Here is a 19596-nt window from a genome sequence, read left to right on the forward strand (position 1 = left end):
GTAAAGCAGCAGATCTGAACTGTTGCTGCTTTGATTATCTGTTCTGGTTTGGAGACGTCTTCCAAAGTTAGGCTTCAGTAACATTTCTGCATATAAAAAGCTTCCTGATTAACCAAACTCTGCTTTGAATCCCTTGAGACTTTTGAATAAATGGTATTTTGCTTTTGCTGTAGGAAAGAGCCCTACTCAGGCAGTTGGATGAATTAATTGTGGTCTGATTTTCTCTCTCTCTCTCTCTCTCTCTCTCTGCTTCCCCCCCCAAGGCATTTTTTGACTAAAACTCAGACAGCAAGATAATTACATTTTCACCAGTAGATTACTTCCCTCCATCTACTGTCAGGCTCTGTTAAAACTCAGAAATCTGCTGGGGAGGGGGTTGAGGTCCTTAGAAGACAATGTACTTTTTCACGTTTTAACCAATTTAATCCTGACTTGTCTGCTGGGCAGTAACCCCTATTTTGCAGGTAGGAAAACTGAGGCAGAGAGTGATTGGTTTAACTTCTTGCCAGGAGTCTTGAGTATAACCAGGCATCCTCATTTCTAATATCATGCTTTAATCAGTTTATACAAGCTTCTCTTCTCTTTTTTGTGTTCAGTATAAGTATAGCCTAAAGAATCTGTTTGTCTTCAGGCAAACCTTGAACAGCTGGTGTTTGAAGAGAAGAATAAAGCTCAGCGGTTGCAGACTGAATTGGATGTCAGTGAGCAAGTGCAGAGAGATTTTGTAAAGCTTTCTCAGACGCTTCAGGTAAGGGAAGCGCAATCAGTTTGTAAGGTGCTGCTTCTGTTCCTTTACTTCCTCCAGGGCTGTGTAAACAAGAAATAGGGTTGTAAATTGTCTTATGTCAGTATTTATGAACAATCTTTAGAGTTATTAGCATAATTAACTGATCAGGTATTCCTAGTATAAAATAGTATTAAAGCCTATTGGGCATTTTATTGTGTCTGATTACTTCATTCCAACTCATTCTCATCAGCAAAAATACACACTTACTGTACTAAACAGAATTATAGAGAGCCATAAGTAATGGTGCCGTGAGACCCCAGCATTTCGCTGTCCATCTCATGATGTTCTTCCAGTATGTCACTTCTCGTAGCAATGCGTCATGGTGCAAATATTTGAGTACAAAGTTAGGAACTTGCCCTGTTTGCTCTGAATATATGAAGCTGCTTCTTCATTTTCTATTTACTGCTTTCTATTTAGAGTATCTAAAAGTCTTATCCTTGCCATTGTTGCTGTTGCTCTCCTTGTATTTCTTCTAAAAAGTAGGAACCTGTAGTTGGCATTGAGACACCATGAGGCAGAAGGAAGGAATTTGGGCAGGGGTAGTCATTGAGGCTAATTTCAGTTTGTCAGGTTAATCCCTCTTTCTGCTGACTATCGAGAGAGCCAAGGGAGAGGCAATCTTGGAAAGAGTGCGGGGTGACTCTCCTCAGGGAGCCAGGTTAGATTCAGCTCATGTTCAGTGTCTCTGTTTTTAAAATTTTCTGTCCCTATCCCCCCTATTTTGCATTAAAAATGCAAATTTTTATAGTCAAGTGTTTCAGATTTATCTGGAAAACAAAACCAGGAACACTGGAGATTGTTTACTAGACAAGAGTTTAGCTGGATGGACGAGAGAGAACTGTCCGCTTTTGTTCTGGCTGTTTCTGGAGAAGTAGGTAGTACAAAGGAGACTATTGAATAGTCCTGGCTAGTGAAATTGCTTCTTGTTTGTCCTTATCCTCTGTCCTTAAAGCACTGCATGGACGGTTAACCATGCAGCTCTTGGAGCAAAAACATGCACGCCGCTTTGAAGATGTGAGGTGCTCTCTTTCAAAATCTGCAAGTACGTTAGTAGACCTACAAGTAAGGGTGGTGTACCCCCGCGTTTTGTCTTTCCTGCTGCTGGGCGGTCACTACAGGTTAGTTTCTTAGGAGCTGGTGGTTTTGGTGCCCTGTGCTAAGACACGCTGAAAGACTAGCTGTTCTAACAAGCCATGGTTTAGGTGCTGTCTCCACTGAGGGTAGTACAAGACCTGCTGCATAATACACGAGAGGAGAGATTACCATATATCAAATGAGGATTTTGGTTTCTTGATAGCCAGGAAGGGTGATTTCCTTTCCTGACCTTGTCAGTGGAGAGTCTGGGCCCATATCACTTGTGCATGAGGTGTCGACTGGCCAAGGTAGATATCAGCGATGGAGAGGAAGGGCTGAGTGTGGGTAGTGCAGCAGATGAAAATCAATTAACCACCAGTCTGAAATTGTCAACAGAAAGCCTGGATCCTAATGCAAAGAATGTGAAAGTTCAAATCCCCCCCCAGGCTGTCATCTCTTCACGTTCATGTGGTTCTGCTGGGCACTTTTTCAGTGTCTTGAACATAGACATTTATCAGAAAAGCAAGTAACAGGAGTGTGCCTGAAGATGGGACATTTAAAGCTTCCTCCAAAAGCATTTTAACTTTGGTCTCAAGACACCTGAAGGCCTGTGTCAGTTAGGTCTGTACTTGCCTTACGTCCATTCCCTGAAAGTTCACGATGGTTTACACATCTCCTCCCCGTGCCCTGGGCAGTGTGCTGACAGTGGCTGGTTATTAAATGAAACATGAAACGTTAAATAAAACAAATGAAACATTAAATAAGACAGCACCCAGAAATTTGTTTTTTATTTTAAACACGCAACTGTCTTCTGTCCTCCTTTCCCCCCATTCTTGGTCTTAAATTTGTACCTCTTGAAGCCCTGCATTTCTCAGCTAATGATAATTTGATACTGCTTCTCCTTGCACAGGTACCAGGGGTTGTCTAACTTTGCCTGCCAGCTCAGGTCAGGTTACAGGTCTATGGTATTGCATCGGTACGTTTTACTAGCTCATTGTGTCTTCTGGTTTTCTGTAGGTGCAGCTGGAGCGGATCCGGCAGGCAGATTCCCTGGAGAGAATCCGTGCAATCCTGAATGACACAAAACTGACGGACATTAATCAGCTTCCTGAAACATGACACCCTGATGAGCGAGCTCCAAGGCTGCATTTGGGGTTTTTAACTCATCTTTATAGCAACATTAATTATTATTTAACTCTAACCGAAAGAGCAGAAGACAACAGAGGGGAGCAATGACTAAGTTTTGTTTCTAGAGGGGAGAAGATTTCGTACTGGGCAGGAAGAGAGCACAAGGGTGACTTGCAGTATAGGAAGGAGAACTTTCTAATGGAAACACTAATGAGTGTGGTGTTTCGTGTTCCACTGAGTGGGATCAGTCCTTACGTTCTGAAAAACTTTCCCCTCTTTCAGCCAACTTCGTAACCTAATATAGATTTTTGGAACGTTTACCCCTTGTCTTTCCCTCCTTCCTTTTCCCCCCCACTACTGTGATCAAAGTAGCTGCTGGAAACCATATTGTCCCTCCAAAACATTGAAGAGCAAAGTGGTTGAAGTTTTTCTGTTTGAATAGTCAGTAACAGTATTCAGCTAGCAGAGAGAATGAGGTGTAGAGTATGCTGTATGAATATTTTATATTAAAATATGACTTTATTAGCAGGACACTGGATATTGATCTTATTTCAGTGCTTTTTTTACCATTGACTTTGTGTTGAAGAATCTGAGTGCTGCTGAGATGTGGTGGACATGAGTGAGCTGTGTGTCTCCTGAACAGATAAATGCTAATCCAAAAAACCATAAAAATGTACTGAGAACTTAGCTCCTGGAACTTCTTCCTTTTGAATTCTCATATTTAAAGAAAAGCACAAGAAATGCACTGTTTTTTAATCTCTTTTCACAAATTTAATTTAAAACATGGAATTACAACCGGTGCTTTCCCATCTCTAAAGCTGAGCAGTACCTGTAATCCCATCTTTGTGCAAAAACCCTACGTGTTGTCTGCGCGTTGGCCTGGGGTTTATGCAGGTCTGCTTTCCTGCGGTGGATGGCACCGGACCAGAACTGTCAAGGTAAGATTGTGAATGAAGGAAAGTCAGCTTGACCCACCTCCTTTGGGTCAATTTAGTAGTACACAAACCAGTGATTGCATTCTCAATCATAGAGCACAAAATGCGCTGGAGCTGCATTAATCTGCTGGTTCTAGTTTGAAAAGTACAGTGCATCTCTTACTTTAAAGTATGGTATCATGGTATTGCTCAGAGGTGACTCCTACACTGTCTCTTGTTTCTATAAATATACATTTAAGTTACACTATGTGACACAACAGCAGAGGGAAGAAATGCTTGTGATTGATCAGGTGCTAGGTTTGGGTTTCTTGTTATATAAATATACGGTGTTAACATGACCATTCCTCCTCCTTTTTCTCTGTTTCCTGGAGTTTGATGCACACAGTTGGATGGCAGTGGTTTCTGTCGGGTGGTGGTAATAGTGGTGGTGCAAAGCGAGTTCTTAAACTGGCCTCTCGTTATGACTCAGATAGAAGAAAGGAAACTGAGGCAGCTGCTCAATACTGTCCAGGATTAATAACTTAGACTTGCCTCCGTTGTTTATTTTTCTTTACATACTTGGCTACAGATTTGAAGGTGGCAAAGAAAACCAGAAGCAACAGAAAATGCTCCAAACGGTAATGCGTATGACTATTTTTTAGGTGCTTAAATCCTATTTTTAGCAGTGTCAATCCTGCTAATAACATAAAATTAGAACCAGTAGGTCTTGAAGAGGAATGCCTTAAACTGCCAAAAAAAAAAAAAAAAAAAGCGCATACGAGCTCAATTGCTTGTCATTTAATGCTAGAATTAAAGCATTTTATTCACCCTAGGAATTAATTCCTTTCATAGTCCTGACACCCAGAAGCCCTGTAATCCCATGTTACTAATGACCAGACTAATAGATGGCAGAGTTGTCATCTTTCAGATGGCACTTAATGTCACTTCAAAGTGAAATTCAGTTAAATGTGGCTTAGGTTCTTTATCAATCAGCTGTTACAGGAATTTTTTTTAAACCTTTCTCAATATTTGCTGAACTGTGAGGTGACAGCAGCTGCCTCCTGATGCAGAAAATGAAATACCAGATGTTTTGCATTTAGTTTGTGAATGGATAGGGTCCTATTTTTGTGGATATGCATGGGAAAAATTTAGACCTTTATTAGGAGCTGTAGACTGAAAAAGCTTTTGCCTATATTCCCTTCCTTCCTGAAAACTAACTCTTAGCTGGTTACTGATACTTAACTTGCGCAGCAGTGTCTTAAAGCAGCCTGTTGTTTTACGGCAAAGCTACAACAAACATATAAATCTCTTCAGCAAGCTGAACACTTGAGGAAATGCACCTGAAGACCTGTGCGGAAAAAGAACTTTTAGCAGGGGCACAGGCTGTCCTGCCAGGGCAAGGGAGCAAGGAAAGCAGCCGTAGGGCATTTCTGCATCCTTTTTGGGTCTAGGTGTCAGTGCCCTTTCTCAGCAGCCCAAGCTTGCCACACGCAGACTTGAACAACCATGGCCTTAGCTGACCATTTCAGATTGTTTTGACCAGCATGGGGTTGGTGTGGTGTTTCCGTAGTGTATCTCTACAAACTGTGTACGTGGCTTTATATTGGTGTGGTACCGTCAGACTGCAAATGGTGGCTGCAAGGTCTCGTTCTGTAGTCCGTAGGGAAAACGGGCGAGTGGGCGATCAGGTTGGGATCATCATAAACGCCATAGCAGCTACAGCAATTGCAGGTTGGTGTTTTGCGTGTGTGTGTGTGTGTGTGTGCGTGCATGCTTGTGTATTTTCTCAGTGGAAGGAGATGGCCTGTTGGTCTAGTCTGAGGAGACTGGAGGCGTATGTGGTAGGGCATGAAGGGACTCGAGATCTGAACCTAGCTGGAAGGGGCTGTGCTGGCTGCTGTTTTCCTTGCTTTTAAACCAGGCACTGCATGGGGCAGTGGAGTAACTTCTTTTTTGATCTGGAGAGGAAGGGTATACAATTATGGTATGGTTGTTTTCCTTTTTACCACCTTTTAGTCCATCATACACCCTAACGTCTTTAGTTCTCTTTAAGTACTAGCTATGGCAGTTTTAGCATGGAACTGTAAGAGTGACCTTTTTCAACAACTCATGCACGTTAGGGTTGAGGGTTTGTTTTTGTTTGTGCTTAATTAATAACTAGAAACCTGACTGTTCACAGAAGTGGTGGGAGATGTGCTCACTACAAGCAGCTGTCCTGCTTACCCTGAGGGGCTCTCCCTCCTGGGGAAGGAGAGCACAGCTTCAAAAGCAGTAGCTCAAGCTTCTGCTGAACTCAGACATAAGACATTTGAAGTGGCCTTTAAAGAAGTGTGTGCCAAATTTGTAGAGCAAATTCAAAACAGTGTAAATTAAGTGAAGTGAAAGCTCTTGAAGTAGATCTTCACTGGATGGATTATGGTGGTATTGCTCACAAAATATCCGGGAAAAGCAATGATATCTCTCCAGCTTGTGTCATTCTGGGGCTTGATTTGAGTAGGGTGGTCGGTTCTCCTCACTTCTTAGAGAGTCTTAAGCACTACGTCTAACCTGTCATGTCGGCTACAATACACAGGGCAAGTGGATTAGAAAACTGGATTCTGTTCATGTAGACTGTAAAAGGGACAAGATCAAGTTCTGTATGCATTCCTATACTTGTATAGTCTTAATCTGTACAAAGGTGTTCTTGCAGCATGTCTGGTAACCTTGTTACCTAACCGGTAATAACAGCCTTCCTTTCCTTACAGCTTTATTTTGGCACCTCTTACTGTGCCACTTTTGTAGCAGTGCAGTACTACTTTTCAAAACTGAGCTTGACCATATCACCTTTTTTTTTTTAAGGGAGGGGGGGGAAGCAACAATAATTATTTATTGCCCACTAAAGTTTGTCTACAGCAGGGAAATAATTGGCCTTTTAATTTCAAGAGATATTCCAGAGCCATCTTTTGATAAAGGCAAACTGAGTGTTTGGAAGTTAATACTGCATTCCAGTGAACCAAGCCATTGGTGTCCTGTGCAATTGTGGATGTAGAATTCTGCTGTCTACAGAATTCAAGTGTAACCATTTGTTAACTGTATTGAAGGTGTGTCCTTAATGAAGAAAGTGTTCCAAATTAAAAAAAAAAAAAGCTGCTGAAGTGTGTGTGCTTCTCTGGTTTTTTGTACTCTGCCTTCTGCCACAGGCCTCCCCAGCAGTAACCATGCCATGGACCAGTGGTAGGTAACGCCTCCCAAAAGAACCCTAGGGAGCTTTCTGGAGGAAGTAATACCCTTCCACACTAACGGGCCAGCTGTAAGTATTGACTTATAACATACTTGTGTTTTAAAATACCTACTGCACAATCTCCTTCCAGGAAAAAAAAAAAACAAACAAAAAACCACAGCATGTAAGGAGTCTTTATCAAAAGTATTTTATGTCATAGTCCATCTTTACAAAATAATATGAATAAGTAAAATGCCTATTATTCAACTTACAAATGTTAAATATGCAAGAGGAATACCAAGGAAAATTAAAGCTCATGCAGTCACGGACGTGTTAGAAGTTCACATGGCTTCTGATGTCATTGATCTGTTTTACCATTTCCCTTATGTGTTCTCCCCTGCAAGAAAATGTATTCAAGTCAAAGGCTGAAAGTCATTTTTGTTTGAGACCAATCAGGAAGGAAAATACTTCTGTATCTTAGAAGCAGAGAATGGGAATGTTGTTGCAAGCCATTTCCTTAATGATGGGCTGGATACAGGCTGCTGAAGGATTCTCAGAGAAAAAGCAGACTTGAAGCAGATTTACTTTAATAGCAGCATTAAGGTGGCCACTGCTGCTGTCACAAGCTGGCTAATTTTATGCATCAAGACAAGCCCTACAAGCTCCAGCTGGCACATCAGTCAGCCCCCTCATGCAGCATAAGGGTTAAATTACACTGTAGAAATTTGAATAGGATTGCACAGCTGTAGCTAAATAAAACAAAGAAAGGGTACATACTGTCCTAGGTGGATTAAGTGGCATAAAACTGAACCGAAGTAGTTGTCTGAGGTCTCCCTTAAATTCTATGTCAGCATCAATGAGATTCACTCCTGAAAACTGGTGATATTTAAATCCCACAGCAGTGTTTCAGCAAAAGTACAGCTTGATAAAAATCTCTTGCCCTAACTTAGGAAAAACAAGCACTTTAATGAATTTGGTGTGTGGTTGTAGCACTTCATCTCTATTCCTTCCTACTATTGATGTCTGCGAGTTGTCCATTCTGAGAATAGTATAAGATTGATATTCTTCAGCATTTGATATTCGTTAATGTTTGACTTGAAACCACCTACGCCTGTACTGACAGACTGACTATACCAATTATGAATAGCATTGACTCAGTTTTGTGACTGTTTCCAAGCTGCAAAAAATTCATCGGGCAGAAAGGTTAGCTGTATTAACTGGACATGCATCCTTTCCCTAAGAACTGAGGGTACTTGTTTCAGTTTTGTATTTCAGATGTTGCAGATTTCTGAAGTCTGTGTAGCTATTTACCTGCATCCTTTTTTTGGGGGAAAAAAAGCCTCTTAGAAAAATACTAATGGACACCTATAGCCTGCTTGGAATTGGCTTACATCAGTGTCAGCACCTGAAGTCTATAGGAAGATCCAAGCTTTGACTTACTCTTCTTTCAGAACGGTTTGGATGCATTTGCTCTGGTAGGCACTGAGGGTGATGCTGGGTTTTCGTGGACTGGTCCCCTTTTCCATCTTTTTCTGCTGGTAATCCTTTTTCATTTTAACCTAGAAGTCATGCACAAAATGGAGACCCTGGTCAGTGTTGCTGCTTGCCTGAGTGAAAGCATTTTATAGCTACGAACTGGCGTGTCCTATTGCAATAAATATGGATAGGTAGCAAGTGATTACTATCCCATTGCTTAAAGTACCAGGATACTGTTGAGGGGCAAACCAACAAGACTTTACAAATTGATTTAGAGCTTGCATCCCTCTCTCCTAGGATTAAAAAATTAAAGTAGAAAATGCACTTAAAATCTGCTTCCTTTTTCATTCTGCCTCCCACAAAGAGATGAGAAAGCCAGTGCTGGGACTAAGTGACTTACTTTGTTAGGGTTTACACTGGGTTGCAGTAGCTTATATCTTATAATACTAAAAAGGTTCAGCAGTTACTTTAACATGCTGTTAATTTAGCAAAAGCACAAAATTGCTTTATCTGGAAGGACCATATTCTGCTAACTCAGTGTGATCATTAAATGCGAGCGAAGTGGTGTCAATAATCTACCACCCAGGTCTTTTGTTACCTCACCTGCCTGATAGCATTGCCCAAGTGCTGCAGCTGGTCATGTATTGTCTGCAATTCTTTCTTCATATCTTTTTCACTGTCTGATAAAACTGGAAGCTGAGAGTGGAAGCTGCGAAGCACTTTCTTCATCCTTCAGGTACAAAACAAGAAATGTTGCTGAATTAACACTAGTGGACCAGTTATGCCAAGACATCTACAGTCTTGCACATGCTCGTGAAGCATTTGACACTCTTTCCTCGCCTTCGGACTTTTCTCTTTCAGCTAGCCTCACCTAGCATTTCTGAGTAGCAAGCTGACTCAGTCTGGACCTGCAGTAGTACTGAAAAATAACTACGAAGCTCTACCAAAGAGAAGTTCAGAGGTTAGCCTTCTAACAAGCCAGTGTGGCACCTTCTGCTTACTCTGTTCTTCTACCACATCTGCAAATTTTAATATTACAGCAAGTGATCTGTGATGAAACAGGGCAGTTTGCACTCACCGGTTCATAATATCTTCTTGCTTCTCTTTGGCTTCTTCGTACTTGTCAGCCAAGCGCTCGGCCATTTCCCGCAAACTTTTCCTTTATGCAAGTAAAAAATGTTTATTCACTAAAGATTTACATGCAAGGCAGGCTGTACATGGAAACAGGATAAGGAGCCTGAAAAGGCTGGAGCAGGGAATGAACCTACATGCTTAATTCTAGCTGGTAAGACATTCACTTCATGGACAGCTCTTTCAGACAAGACTCTATTTCTGCACAAAGTTGCATGGTTTCTGGTATTTGACTTCATAAAACAGCCAGAGATTATACACACCTTTCCTCTCGACAGTAATTGAGATCTTCCAGTTGCTTCTTTTTCTGTCCCCATAGCAGCTTCACTCTTAAAAAATATATGAATAAAACAAAACCATACATAACAATCCAATTGAATCAGGATTTAGACTACACAGAAAGGATCACAGAAAGTGATTAATGCTCATGACTCCATTCACCCACATCAGAAGAGAAGTATTTTAGGTGCTTGTTTTCACTTTTTTCTTTCCCCCATCAGCTACAACAAGATATCACACTAGTCCCCCCTCCCCGCCCCCTGCTTTCTCTTGTAATTCTGTTTTCAACTTTAGTACTCCATTAGTCTTACAGGAGTAGGAGTCACAGAATAGATTTTGCTTATTTGTAACAGTTATTCCAGCAGAGGAGGTTTAATGCTGAGTACTTAGTGACATTGTTCCACAGAGACAGTGCACAGTACTTATGATTTTTTGTCTTACCTTTGCTGAATTTCCTCTTTTGCCAGATCTTGTTTCAGTATATATTCCTCTCGGAACACTTGTGTGGCTCTGCTGAGAAGCTGGAGGCATTCTTCAGGGGGAGGAGCAGCATCTTTATCCGCAGACCTTCATATATGAGACAGTTTTTTGCAATCCTACTTGTGCATGTTCCTTTGAAAGGATAAGCCATGTACACTATGTATGATAAGGACTTCAGCTCAGAGGTGGAAACGAGGAGCTATAAAGCAGTCTTCCTACTGAGGAAATCCCAAGATATTTTAAGATGCTCAAAACCCAATGGGATGAGGCCCTGAACAACTGAATCCAGCACTGAGGTTAGCCCTGCTTGGAGCAGGAGGCTGAACAAAGATACTTCCTGAGGTCCCTTCCCGTCAAAATTGCTACATGATGTTATGGCCCGCCTGTACAGACAGAGAGGCACGAGTTGGCTGCAGGAGCTTTGCCCCCTGGTACTAGCTATGCCCAAGCTAATATGCTGTTTGATCCGAAACCGATGAACACACAGTACTCCTAGGCATCTCCCCCTCTTCAGCTTCCCTAGGAAAAGGTTTTTACTTACTTCAGAACCAAGGGATTGGCAGAACTGCGCTGGAGGATGCTTCGGATATGCTTCTCAAATGAATGCTGTGATTCGGCCAGGATCCGGAGAGGGGAAACTGCAACATCGTTGTCCTCTCTAGTACACAGCAGAGGTGGGGATGCAGGATGGACTGTACTTCTGCCAAAGCACATCAACGGTAGAAAACTTTCATAGTGTTTAAACTAATGTTTAAACTGTGCTGTAGCTAAGGAACTCATCCATGTATTATAGCAGTAAGTCGGAAGTGTTCCAACAATTATTTCAATGATGCACTAAAGCCAGCTCTCGACAAGCTTGGTACAGCTTGCAGACCCACCTTCCTCTGCTTGGACAGAATGGAAAAGGGCAGGAATTGCAAGTATCTGTTTATTCACAGGGAAGTAAGTTCGGTAACAAGGCAAGCAGGATCTCACATGGCAGCATGATCAGCTTTTCCAAGCAGCCTGCCAGGTCCCTTTCCTGCCTATATAATTTGAGATAAGTGGGGTTTTAAGTAGCTGTAAGAAAAGCTATTTGAGCATACTGCAGAAAGAGGGTTTTTTTTGAAAAAAAAAAAAAAAAAATTTGCAAGAGAACCTGACTGTACATTAATGTAAGCCTTAGTTAGCGCTGTTGAAGGTACCTGCAGTGTTCTTAGTAACAAACACATGAAAATAGCTCCAAAGATGTAGTGTTTGTTCACTTACCTGTGCAAAAGCAAATTCACTGAACTCATCTATGTCCTTCCCCCACAACCCCAAACATAAAGGAAAGAAAGGTTGCTTTAAAAATGCACAATAAAATGCCATGACTTTAAAGCAACTGAAGACCCCCATTTTTTTTTTTCCTTCATGCAAACATAATCCTGCACTACTCTGTCTGTAAAGGAGTTCCAGATTTCCAGATAGATTGATTATAAAAATTAAAAGAAAAAAACAACCACCCAATAATAATGTCAAGAATGTCAAGAATCTTTTGATGCAACTCCTATGCTAATATGCATTAAGAGTGATACAAATTAATTACATTCCTCCCCACCCTACCCCCAACCACCTTATCAATATTAAATAACTAGTATAAGACCACTTCAGAGCTCAGCCAGGGAGTGTTCAGTAGAAAAACATCTGTGCATTATGAGAGGTACAGAAGTCTAAGAGGAAAAGGACAAAAAAAAATAAAAAAAATCCTGAGATCCATTTTGTAAGACAGTCACCTCTGCACAGCTCAGTTAAAACCATGGATTTCAATCCAATTAAGACCCACGTACAAGAGCGGCCTTGTAATACACTCATAGGTGTTTGTGATGCAGATCATTGTAGGCCCCAAGATGTCAGAGACGATCCAAAATCCTCTAATAGGAGCAGGCTGCCTGAGGGAAGAAAACACATGAATTACTGACTCAAACAGGTTCTTTGTGGCTGCAGTTATTGTGCACATTCACCATTTTGGAAATGTGCTTATCTACAGCAGTCACCTTAAACCAGACATGTTTCATTAAGGTAACTGCAAAATCATTGCAAAATAATTATTCTTATCTCATACGGTCTGACTGGAAGGGGAAGGAAAACACAAGGAAACCTCATCCATCCATCCATCCAGGGAGAGGGAGCACCCACACCACTTAACTGGGAAACAGAAGGGAATTTGCCTTGATCTATGCCTAGAGAAAAACCTTACTCCACTCTTCTAATGCAGAGCACATATACTTTCTCAGGCAAGACCACTTCTGCCTATACACTGATAATCTGCATACAGTTAGTGATCCTCAAATTTTGGCTCAAATGCCCTGTCCTCAGGTAACTACTAACACCATCAGAATCTGCCATCTGCACTGACTTAGGGAGCCCTTTAGAGGGTTAGCATCTATTAATAAACATACATTATATTTAATACGTAGCATTATATACTAATGATTAGGCCTTATTAAAGCCAAAAAATACAGCAGATGATAGATAGATGGATAAACATTACAGAGTGCAGCAGATAATTGATCTTGAACCAGACTGGGGTACCTCAGGAGTTCAAAATCAGATGTTCTTTTAGGGCACTGTTTCATCTTTAACATCATACAAACAAAAGGAACATGTCAACGTTAAGACTCTTAAGAAAGCCAAATCAGGTCCCAGAGTTGCACTGGGGCGTTGAAAACAATTTCTGCTATTTCAACATGTTTTCAGACAGTAACTTAGGAATTTACCTAATGACCCTGACTGTGCATTACAAATCCTGATGCACATATTGATTATTTGAATTCTGTTAAGCTTACTTAGTTATTATTTTCAATAGAGAGAATGCAGCAGAAGGGGGCATATCAAATATTTTGCATAGGAACTCACTGATGTGGAATTAATAGAAAGGGTTTGTTTTTTACCTGCACGGCAACGGTTTTGTACAAAGAATATGTTCAACAAAGCACTTCTGTTCTGCTCCCAACTCTTGTAAACTGTCTTTGTCTTCTTCATCTACAAAGACGACAGATTTGTCAGAATGCATTAGATTCCCTTTGCAAGGTAAAATATACATATTCTAGGAATTAACCACATATTCACCAATTTGTTAATAGAAAAATGCAGAAGTCTAGATGGTAACCACTTCCCTCCACATGCAATGAAGTCTTGCCACTCACCTGACCCAAGGAATTTGTGAAGTTTATTGATCCACGTCAACCCAACACTGTGGACACCAGCTTCGTGTGTGCAGTGGTATCTAGAGGGGCATTTAGGATCTGAAATTTAAACAGTGAATGTATTAAGAAAAGACACCAAATTGAGAAAATCTCATCCCGCAAACCCAAATTGCTGAACATGTGTATCTGCCCACCGTCCAGTCAGCATTAGCATCTTGTTACAAGTATTAACTAATCCCTGTCCAAAAACCCAGCTAGATGAATTATACACATTATTACAGTCCTACACATAGATAAATTAACTTAAAGTGCCTAAACTCTTTCATGAATTGTTTAGAACTACTTGTATCACACAATGCTGTCTGTAACAATCCGCTGGATTTTAAAGGGAAGATCAGTTAAAGCCAGCAGACCGGCATTCAGACAAGCTTCTTGTTCAGAAAGACCCAAACCATTTGTCCTGCCTCACAATTACATCAGTTACTCTAATAAAAAAATACTAGCTCTTCCTACAGGATCACCATCCCACAGATATATCACTTACTTGCTTACATATGTAGATCATCACACATGCAACAACTTCTACTTTATAATCTGCAGCTGAAAGAGTTTGGTATTATGTGATCCTATATAATCTGCCCTTGAGTAAACATTACAGCATGTCCCAGGCTTGCTCTTTCTTTTAATGACCTGCAACCCTTGCCCCACTCCTCCAGATCCCATTTATGAAACAAGTCTTCCAACCGTCTCTTCATACATCTGTGGAAGTATGAACACCACCTTGTAGTTACATTTTACATCAGGAGATTTAAGCCAATTTCTGTTTTGAAGGAGGATAAAACACTACTCTGCTATTCCTTTTAATGGAGCAATTGGTTAAAAAAAAAAAAAAAAGGCGGGGGAACAACAGATGGAGTGGAGATAACAGGCATTGCACGCTCACACCTACTTTGGGAGCAAGTTTCAGCACTCTCTAGATTGTCTTATGACAATTCCCCTTTTACTCAGCAGATTTCCCCCAGCTTTAATGAAGACATCAGCCAAATGCTTATTCTAATACCACTGCCTGAGGCCAGTGATAATCTGATCCTAAATTCATGAAATAATAAAGCATGTAAAAGCCAACAAGCACGTGCCTGAATCACAACCTACCTCGATGCAGTTTGATTGGGCAAGAGAAGTCAGACTCCAAAGGCTCTTCCTCATCTCCTGATGCCAGTTTCAGTGCAAGTTCCAGCTCGACACATTCAAACACGTACAGTGAAGGAATAAGATCAGATCTTGGGTCCCAAGATTTTTCTGACTGTAAAGGGCATTTGAATTCTTTAGTGAGACATCCTTTAAATAGAAATGCCAGCAAAAATAACATCAAGGAAAAGAGTTACATAACATAGGCAAGGATTGCCCAAGTATATATTGTTAAAGTACTTAAAGTCCCTTTATTCTTTTACTTTAAAAGAAGTTACATTTCTCTATGAACCATAATAAGTTTTTGTCTTAGACGACTGTCTCTAAAATAGCTCTTAATAAGTTTGATCAAAAACTGATATCCCTGCAGGTATACAGAATTGGCATTTAAAAGAAAAGCCCCAGTGATCACAGGGCATGGCCGGAATAGGAGGAAGGCTCACTACTTCCTTATAAAAGAATGCAGCTTTGACACTTGGCTTTCACTACCAGGCATCCTGCTATCTTGCAACCAGGAACTTTGACTGAAGAAACAAAGATATGTATAGAAAGAACAAGACAAGATACCTGTTCGTCATCCTCTTCTCCATCCAGTACCACGCAGTGATAAAGCATTCCCGATTCAGTGGCAATCACCAAGATGTTTGGAATACAAGGTAGGCAAAGGACAGCACAAGCATCATAGCCGTAATTATCTTCTGCAGCAGGATGCATGGGCAAAGGGCCTAGCAGCTTGCCGAGATTTCCAGCGCTGAAACAAAGAAGATGAATTCAGAGTTCTCCAGAGTTGCCTACAAGAGTTTGCTGGATAATAACTACAAAATAAGGATCATTAAAAAAAACAAAAAACAGGTTAGAGTTCGGTTTAATTTCCGTTAGGCAGTAGCAATCCAGCCTTCTGTAGCTTAAGAGCCTACACTATCTGCTTCATGGAGATCTCAGAGAAAAAAATGGAACTCAGTAATAACATTTTATCCTTCAAAAGCAACCAAGCTACATTGCAACAAATTTGAGAGGAAATATTTTCATACAAGAATACATAAAGTACTTACAGAAACCTCAAAATAACTATCTTTATCAATCAGTTATTTTCTTGCTTAAGAAAGCACTTACAAGCAGTGTTCTTTGGCCTAGCATTTCTCTAGGCAGAACTTTTTGCAGGATTAAGCTCATTTCATTGCTTATGAGCAGGATCTCCTCAATTCTACACCAGTTCCCAAGCAGAGGCAAACAGTGCTGTTTCTAACTTAAATACCATCCACATTTTAATTTTGTTACACTACATCTAACTTGTAAGTTTTTCACTATCTTTTCAATTTTCTGAGGTATGAAATATATTCTTGTATTGTGCTCATATTCTTGATTCAAATTCTTGACCTTTCATTAAGGGATACACATGAGAACCTTCTATGCTCTTAAAATATTTCTGTTCCTAAAATGACACTGGCACTCATTCAGCTTCCTTTGAAGCTAAAAATGAACTGCTGTGAACCGAAGGCACCAAAACACATGTAACAGTGTGTCAGAGCTACCAATCTTTTAACAATCTTTTATTTCCATTACAGATTTCTGACAATAGCTAATTGACTGCTGGTTGTCAGCACTAGAAACTGCACCCTTCACCTCTGGATCAAAAAAGGAAGCCATGCTATTCCTGGATTTAAGTCTATTAGCACTGCCACAAGAGAAGATAAAACAGTTTGCAATACAATAAAAGTCAGCCCAGCATCCATTCCAGAATTCGAGCCAGGCTGCGAGATGGCTCTGAAATCCAAGCACTGTACAAACATACGACCGCCACATGCAACGCGAGGATGAGTGTGAGGCCTACCTCTGTATCAGGCTGATATATGTGAGGAATGTCTCCCCATTTTCATACAAGATGTACAGAGGATAGGCCAACACTTCTTCACTCCCTCGCTGTCCAACTATGTTCTTTGGCACCGGCACCAGCGGGCCAAAGTCAAACGCCACTGCAGTTTCTCCGAGCGATGCTGTATAGGCTCTCCTGGACATGTCAGGACAAAACCTGAGGTCAGCAATGACTGTGAGAACACAAGTATTTACCCAGGTCCATCAGCATGTGCTGTCAGACAAATTACTGCTAAAGAGCTGTCGGTCAGTTCTTTGATGTCCTATTTTCAGTAGCAAAAGCCTGCAGGTAACATCGTTCTTCCTGTGCCCCATTTCTGAAATACACTCACCAGCCAGTCCAGCTTCACAGGATACAAGGGGACATACTGGTATTTCCCATGTAATATATCAGCCTATGGCTTGACCAGCAGAGTCCCTTATATTTCTCCTTTTCGATTAGGCCAAGGAGAAAAGAAAAGGATGATTATTTTCTGCATTCCTCTCTCAAAAAGCCCTTTTTACACAACATCCTTAAGATGTGGATATTTTTCAAATGCCAGCAAACACTGGACTGTACAGTTTGTTCCTCCCTTTTTTTTTTTTTTTTTTAGAAAGGTGGGGCAAAAAAAGTTGCAGCTAGTGTGCTAGGAAGGAGAAAAAAAAACAGTAAGTCATGAGAAGATTTTCTAGTGGATTTACTACTCATTCATCAAAAACACATTTGATAGTATTCTGTCAAAAGCATTTCAAAATACAAGAAGCCACACAAACCCTTTATTTATTATTAAAGTCTCCTCTTCAGCATCTGAAAGAGCAATCACTTTGATGGGTGTCTGAGGCACCTTCAGACTGTAAATCCTAGAGGAAAGAAACAGGAACAATGTTCATTCAGTTGTCAGTGTTGCACGTGTCCCTGCTGATGCAGAAACATCAGTAGTTACTAGCCTAAAATTTCTTCCACACAAATTTTTTTTTGTAAACCTGGTAAGAATGGTAATGAGCAAATATCTAGTGAAAAATCAGACTGTCTACTACAAAAAAATACTGATGATCCACTATAAACAGGTTTTACCTTATAGTGTTATCTGAAGTCAACAGCACAACATGGGGCTCTAATGTCTCACAGGGATACCAGGCAGCATGTTTTAAAGTCAGAGATGTCGAACTTGTGAAGAACCTTTCCGCAATAGGAATAGTACTGTAATACAGAGCAGAAGCATGCAATGTTACCAAAAAATAACAACAACAAAAACCACTCCCCCATCCCCAAAACAAAAACAGAACGGGTTACTACTTCCAGAGGGAAGTAGGGGCAAGAAGAAGGGGAAACCCAATTAAAATGCTTCAAAGGCATTGGCTGTATAATTCTTAAGGTTGAAGGGACAGCTTTAACTTGCAGCCTTTTGTCATTTCCACCCCAAAATGTGCTTTTACCTGCCGGTGCTAAAATGCTTAGTGAAAAAAATACAGAAAAACACCTTGTTCCTCACCAATTGCAACAAGCTTAGATAGTCATTTACCAAAAGGCAAGCCCCTGAGCCAAAATAACTGCGTCTGTGATTGTCTCTACAACCCTGATACAACCAATGCCTTTCATATCCAGCCAGAAGAGCACAGAGGCTGTCACAGAACAACCGGCAGGACAGGATATCATTAACCACCTCAGCTCTTACCCACCTACAGTTCACTGTTGATTTCCCACCTTCAAATTCAGAATTCTTCCCCCAGCGTTTAGGCAGTTCCAGTACCATGAGCCCTTTAGTACCAATGAGAGCCACATGATGCTGCGTGGGGCTTAACAGTGTTTGATAGACCTCAAAGAGGGGGGGATTTATGCAGAGAAGAGTCTGAAAATAAAAGTGTTACAGTTAAACGCAAACCATCGTGCTCATGGAAGTACCGCATTCGGTATTTAGTAGCATATCCAGCTGGCACAGTGATGTACACACGGGCTATGCGGTGCTGAGCAATAAATAACGCTTGTTTCAAGCCACACCACCATCTGCCAAATCTATCGGTTTCGCTGAGCGAAGGCCCCACGTCGAAAAGCGTCCGGCAGCTGCGCGGCCACGGCGAAGCCGCCGCACCGGCACGGGCGTGCTCCTCGCTGGTGGCTTTATCGCAAGCCCTGCACCAGGGAGCTGTGGCGGCTCGGTGACACGGGGCACCCGGGAGCGGGGGCGCGAAGCGGGGGCAGGGGAGACACCCAGGAGGCAGCAGGACCCTCTGCAGCCCCTCGCCGCTGAGCCCGGCCCCGGTTCCCCCCGGCCCGGCCCTGGCGCTGCCCGGCCCCCGCCGGTAACGATCCCCCTCCCCATTCCCGGCCTCTCCGGTAACGATCTCTACCTGTGTCCTCTGTCCCCCAACCCCCCGCTCCGGTCCCGGTCCAGCCCCTGCCGGTAACGACCCCCCATGTCCCGGTAACGATCTCCCTCCCCATCCTCTCCCTCGGTAACGATCCCCGTCCCCATCCCCGGCCTCTCCGGTAACGACCTCCACCTCCCCTCCTCTCCCCGCGTGCGGTCCCGGTCCGGCCCCTGTTACCGTTCCGGTAACGATCCCCATGTCCCATTAACGATCTCCATCCCCATCCCCATCCCCTCCCGCGGTCTCTCCCGGTAACGATCTCCATCTCTCCCCGCCCCGGTGCCGGTGCCGGTCCAGCCCCTGCCGGTAACGATCCCCTCCCGCCCCAGCCCCGGTTCTAGCCCCGCAGCAACCCCACATTCCCCCCCCCAATCTCGTCCCCACCCGGTAACGGCCCCTCCCCGCGGGCTCGGGGCCGCCGAGGCGGCGGAGGCCGATGGTGTGGAGGGCGCTGCTCTCGCCGTCCCAGAGGAAGAGGTCGCCGTCGAGGCCGAAGAGCAGGTTGCGGATGAGCGGCGGCCGCGGGGCGGCGGCGGCGGCGGCGGCGCTGCG

At 42.4% G+C, this 19596-nt stretch overlaps 2 protein-coding genes across 5 annotated transcripts in view; one reads left to right on the top strand and one right to left on the bottom strand.

Moving 5' to 3' along the window:
• The window catches only part of RABEP1 (rabaptin, RAB GTPase binding effector protein 1), a 51577-nt gene extending 44540 nt beyond the window's left edge, over positions 1-7037 (top strand). For both annotated transcript variants that reach the window (XM_026063588.1, XM_026063589.1), the window contains exons 18-19: positions 632-748; positions 2879-7037. In XM_026063588.1, the coding sequence (XP_025919373.1) occupies positions 632-748; positions 2879-2980 (219 nt within the window). In that variant the 3' untranslated portion in view covers positions 2981-7037. The remainder of the gene's footprint in view (positions 1-631; positions 749-2878) is intronic.
• Positions 7038-7287: 250 nt separating this feature from the next.
• On the bottom strand, positions 7288-18642 carry NUP88 (nucleoporin 88). 3 transcript variants are annotated; one of them, XM_026063705.1, is made up of 16 exons: positions 18355-18639; positions 17750-17875; positions 17449-17535; positions 16655-16852; positions 15391-15574; positions 14788-14938; positions 13636-13734; positions 13381-13471; positions 12277-12378; positions 11010-11168; positions 10430-10555; positions 9973-10038; positions 9657-9737; positions 9182-9308; positions 8543-8661; positions 7288-7499 (listed from the first exon to the last, which is right to left on the bottom strand). In XM_026063705.1, exons 1-16 carry the CDS (start codon positions 18426-18428, stop codon positions 7436-7438), a joined length of 1854 nt encoding a protein of 617 aa, XP_025919490.1. In that variant the 5' UTR covers positions 18429-18639; the 3' UTR covers positions 7288-7435. The 3 variants fall into 3 exon arrangements, with proteins under 3 accessions (XP_025919490.1, XP_025919491.1, XP_025919492.1); XM_026063706.1 differs by having other exon boundaries at positions 16655-16831; positions 18355-18637; XM_026063707.1 differs by lacking the exon at positions 9657-9737 and having other exon boundaries at positions 18355-18642.
• Between the last annotated feature and the right edge of the window lie 954 nt (positions 18643-19596).

The sequence above is a fragment of the Apteryx rowi genome, unplaced genomic scaffold (genome assembly GCF_003343035.1).
Source record: "Apteryx rowi isolate R43461 unplaced genomic scaffold, aptRow1 scaffold_20, whole genome shotgun sequence".
In the NCBI taxonomy this organism is placed as follows: Eukaryota; Metazoa; Chordata; class Aves; order Apterygiformes; family Apterygidae; genus Apteryx; species Apteryx rowi.

Coding starts and splice junctions, on each gene's coding strand:
- NUP88 (XM_026063705.1), bottom strand. CDS start 18,428: ATGGTACTGGAACTGCCTAAACGCTGGGGGAAGAATTCTGAATTTGAA. Junction 17,536..17,749: donor ACTTCAGATAACACTATAAG/GTAAAACCTGTT, acceptor TCTTTCCTCTAG/GATTTACAGTCTGAAGGTGC. Junction 8,662..9,181: donor TGGGCAATGCTATCAGGCAG/GTGAGGTAACAA, acceptor CATGACTTCTAG/GTTAAAATGAAAAAGGATTA.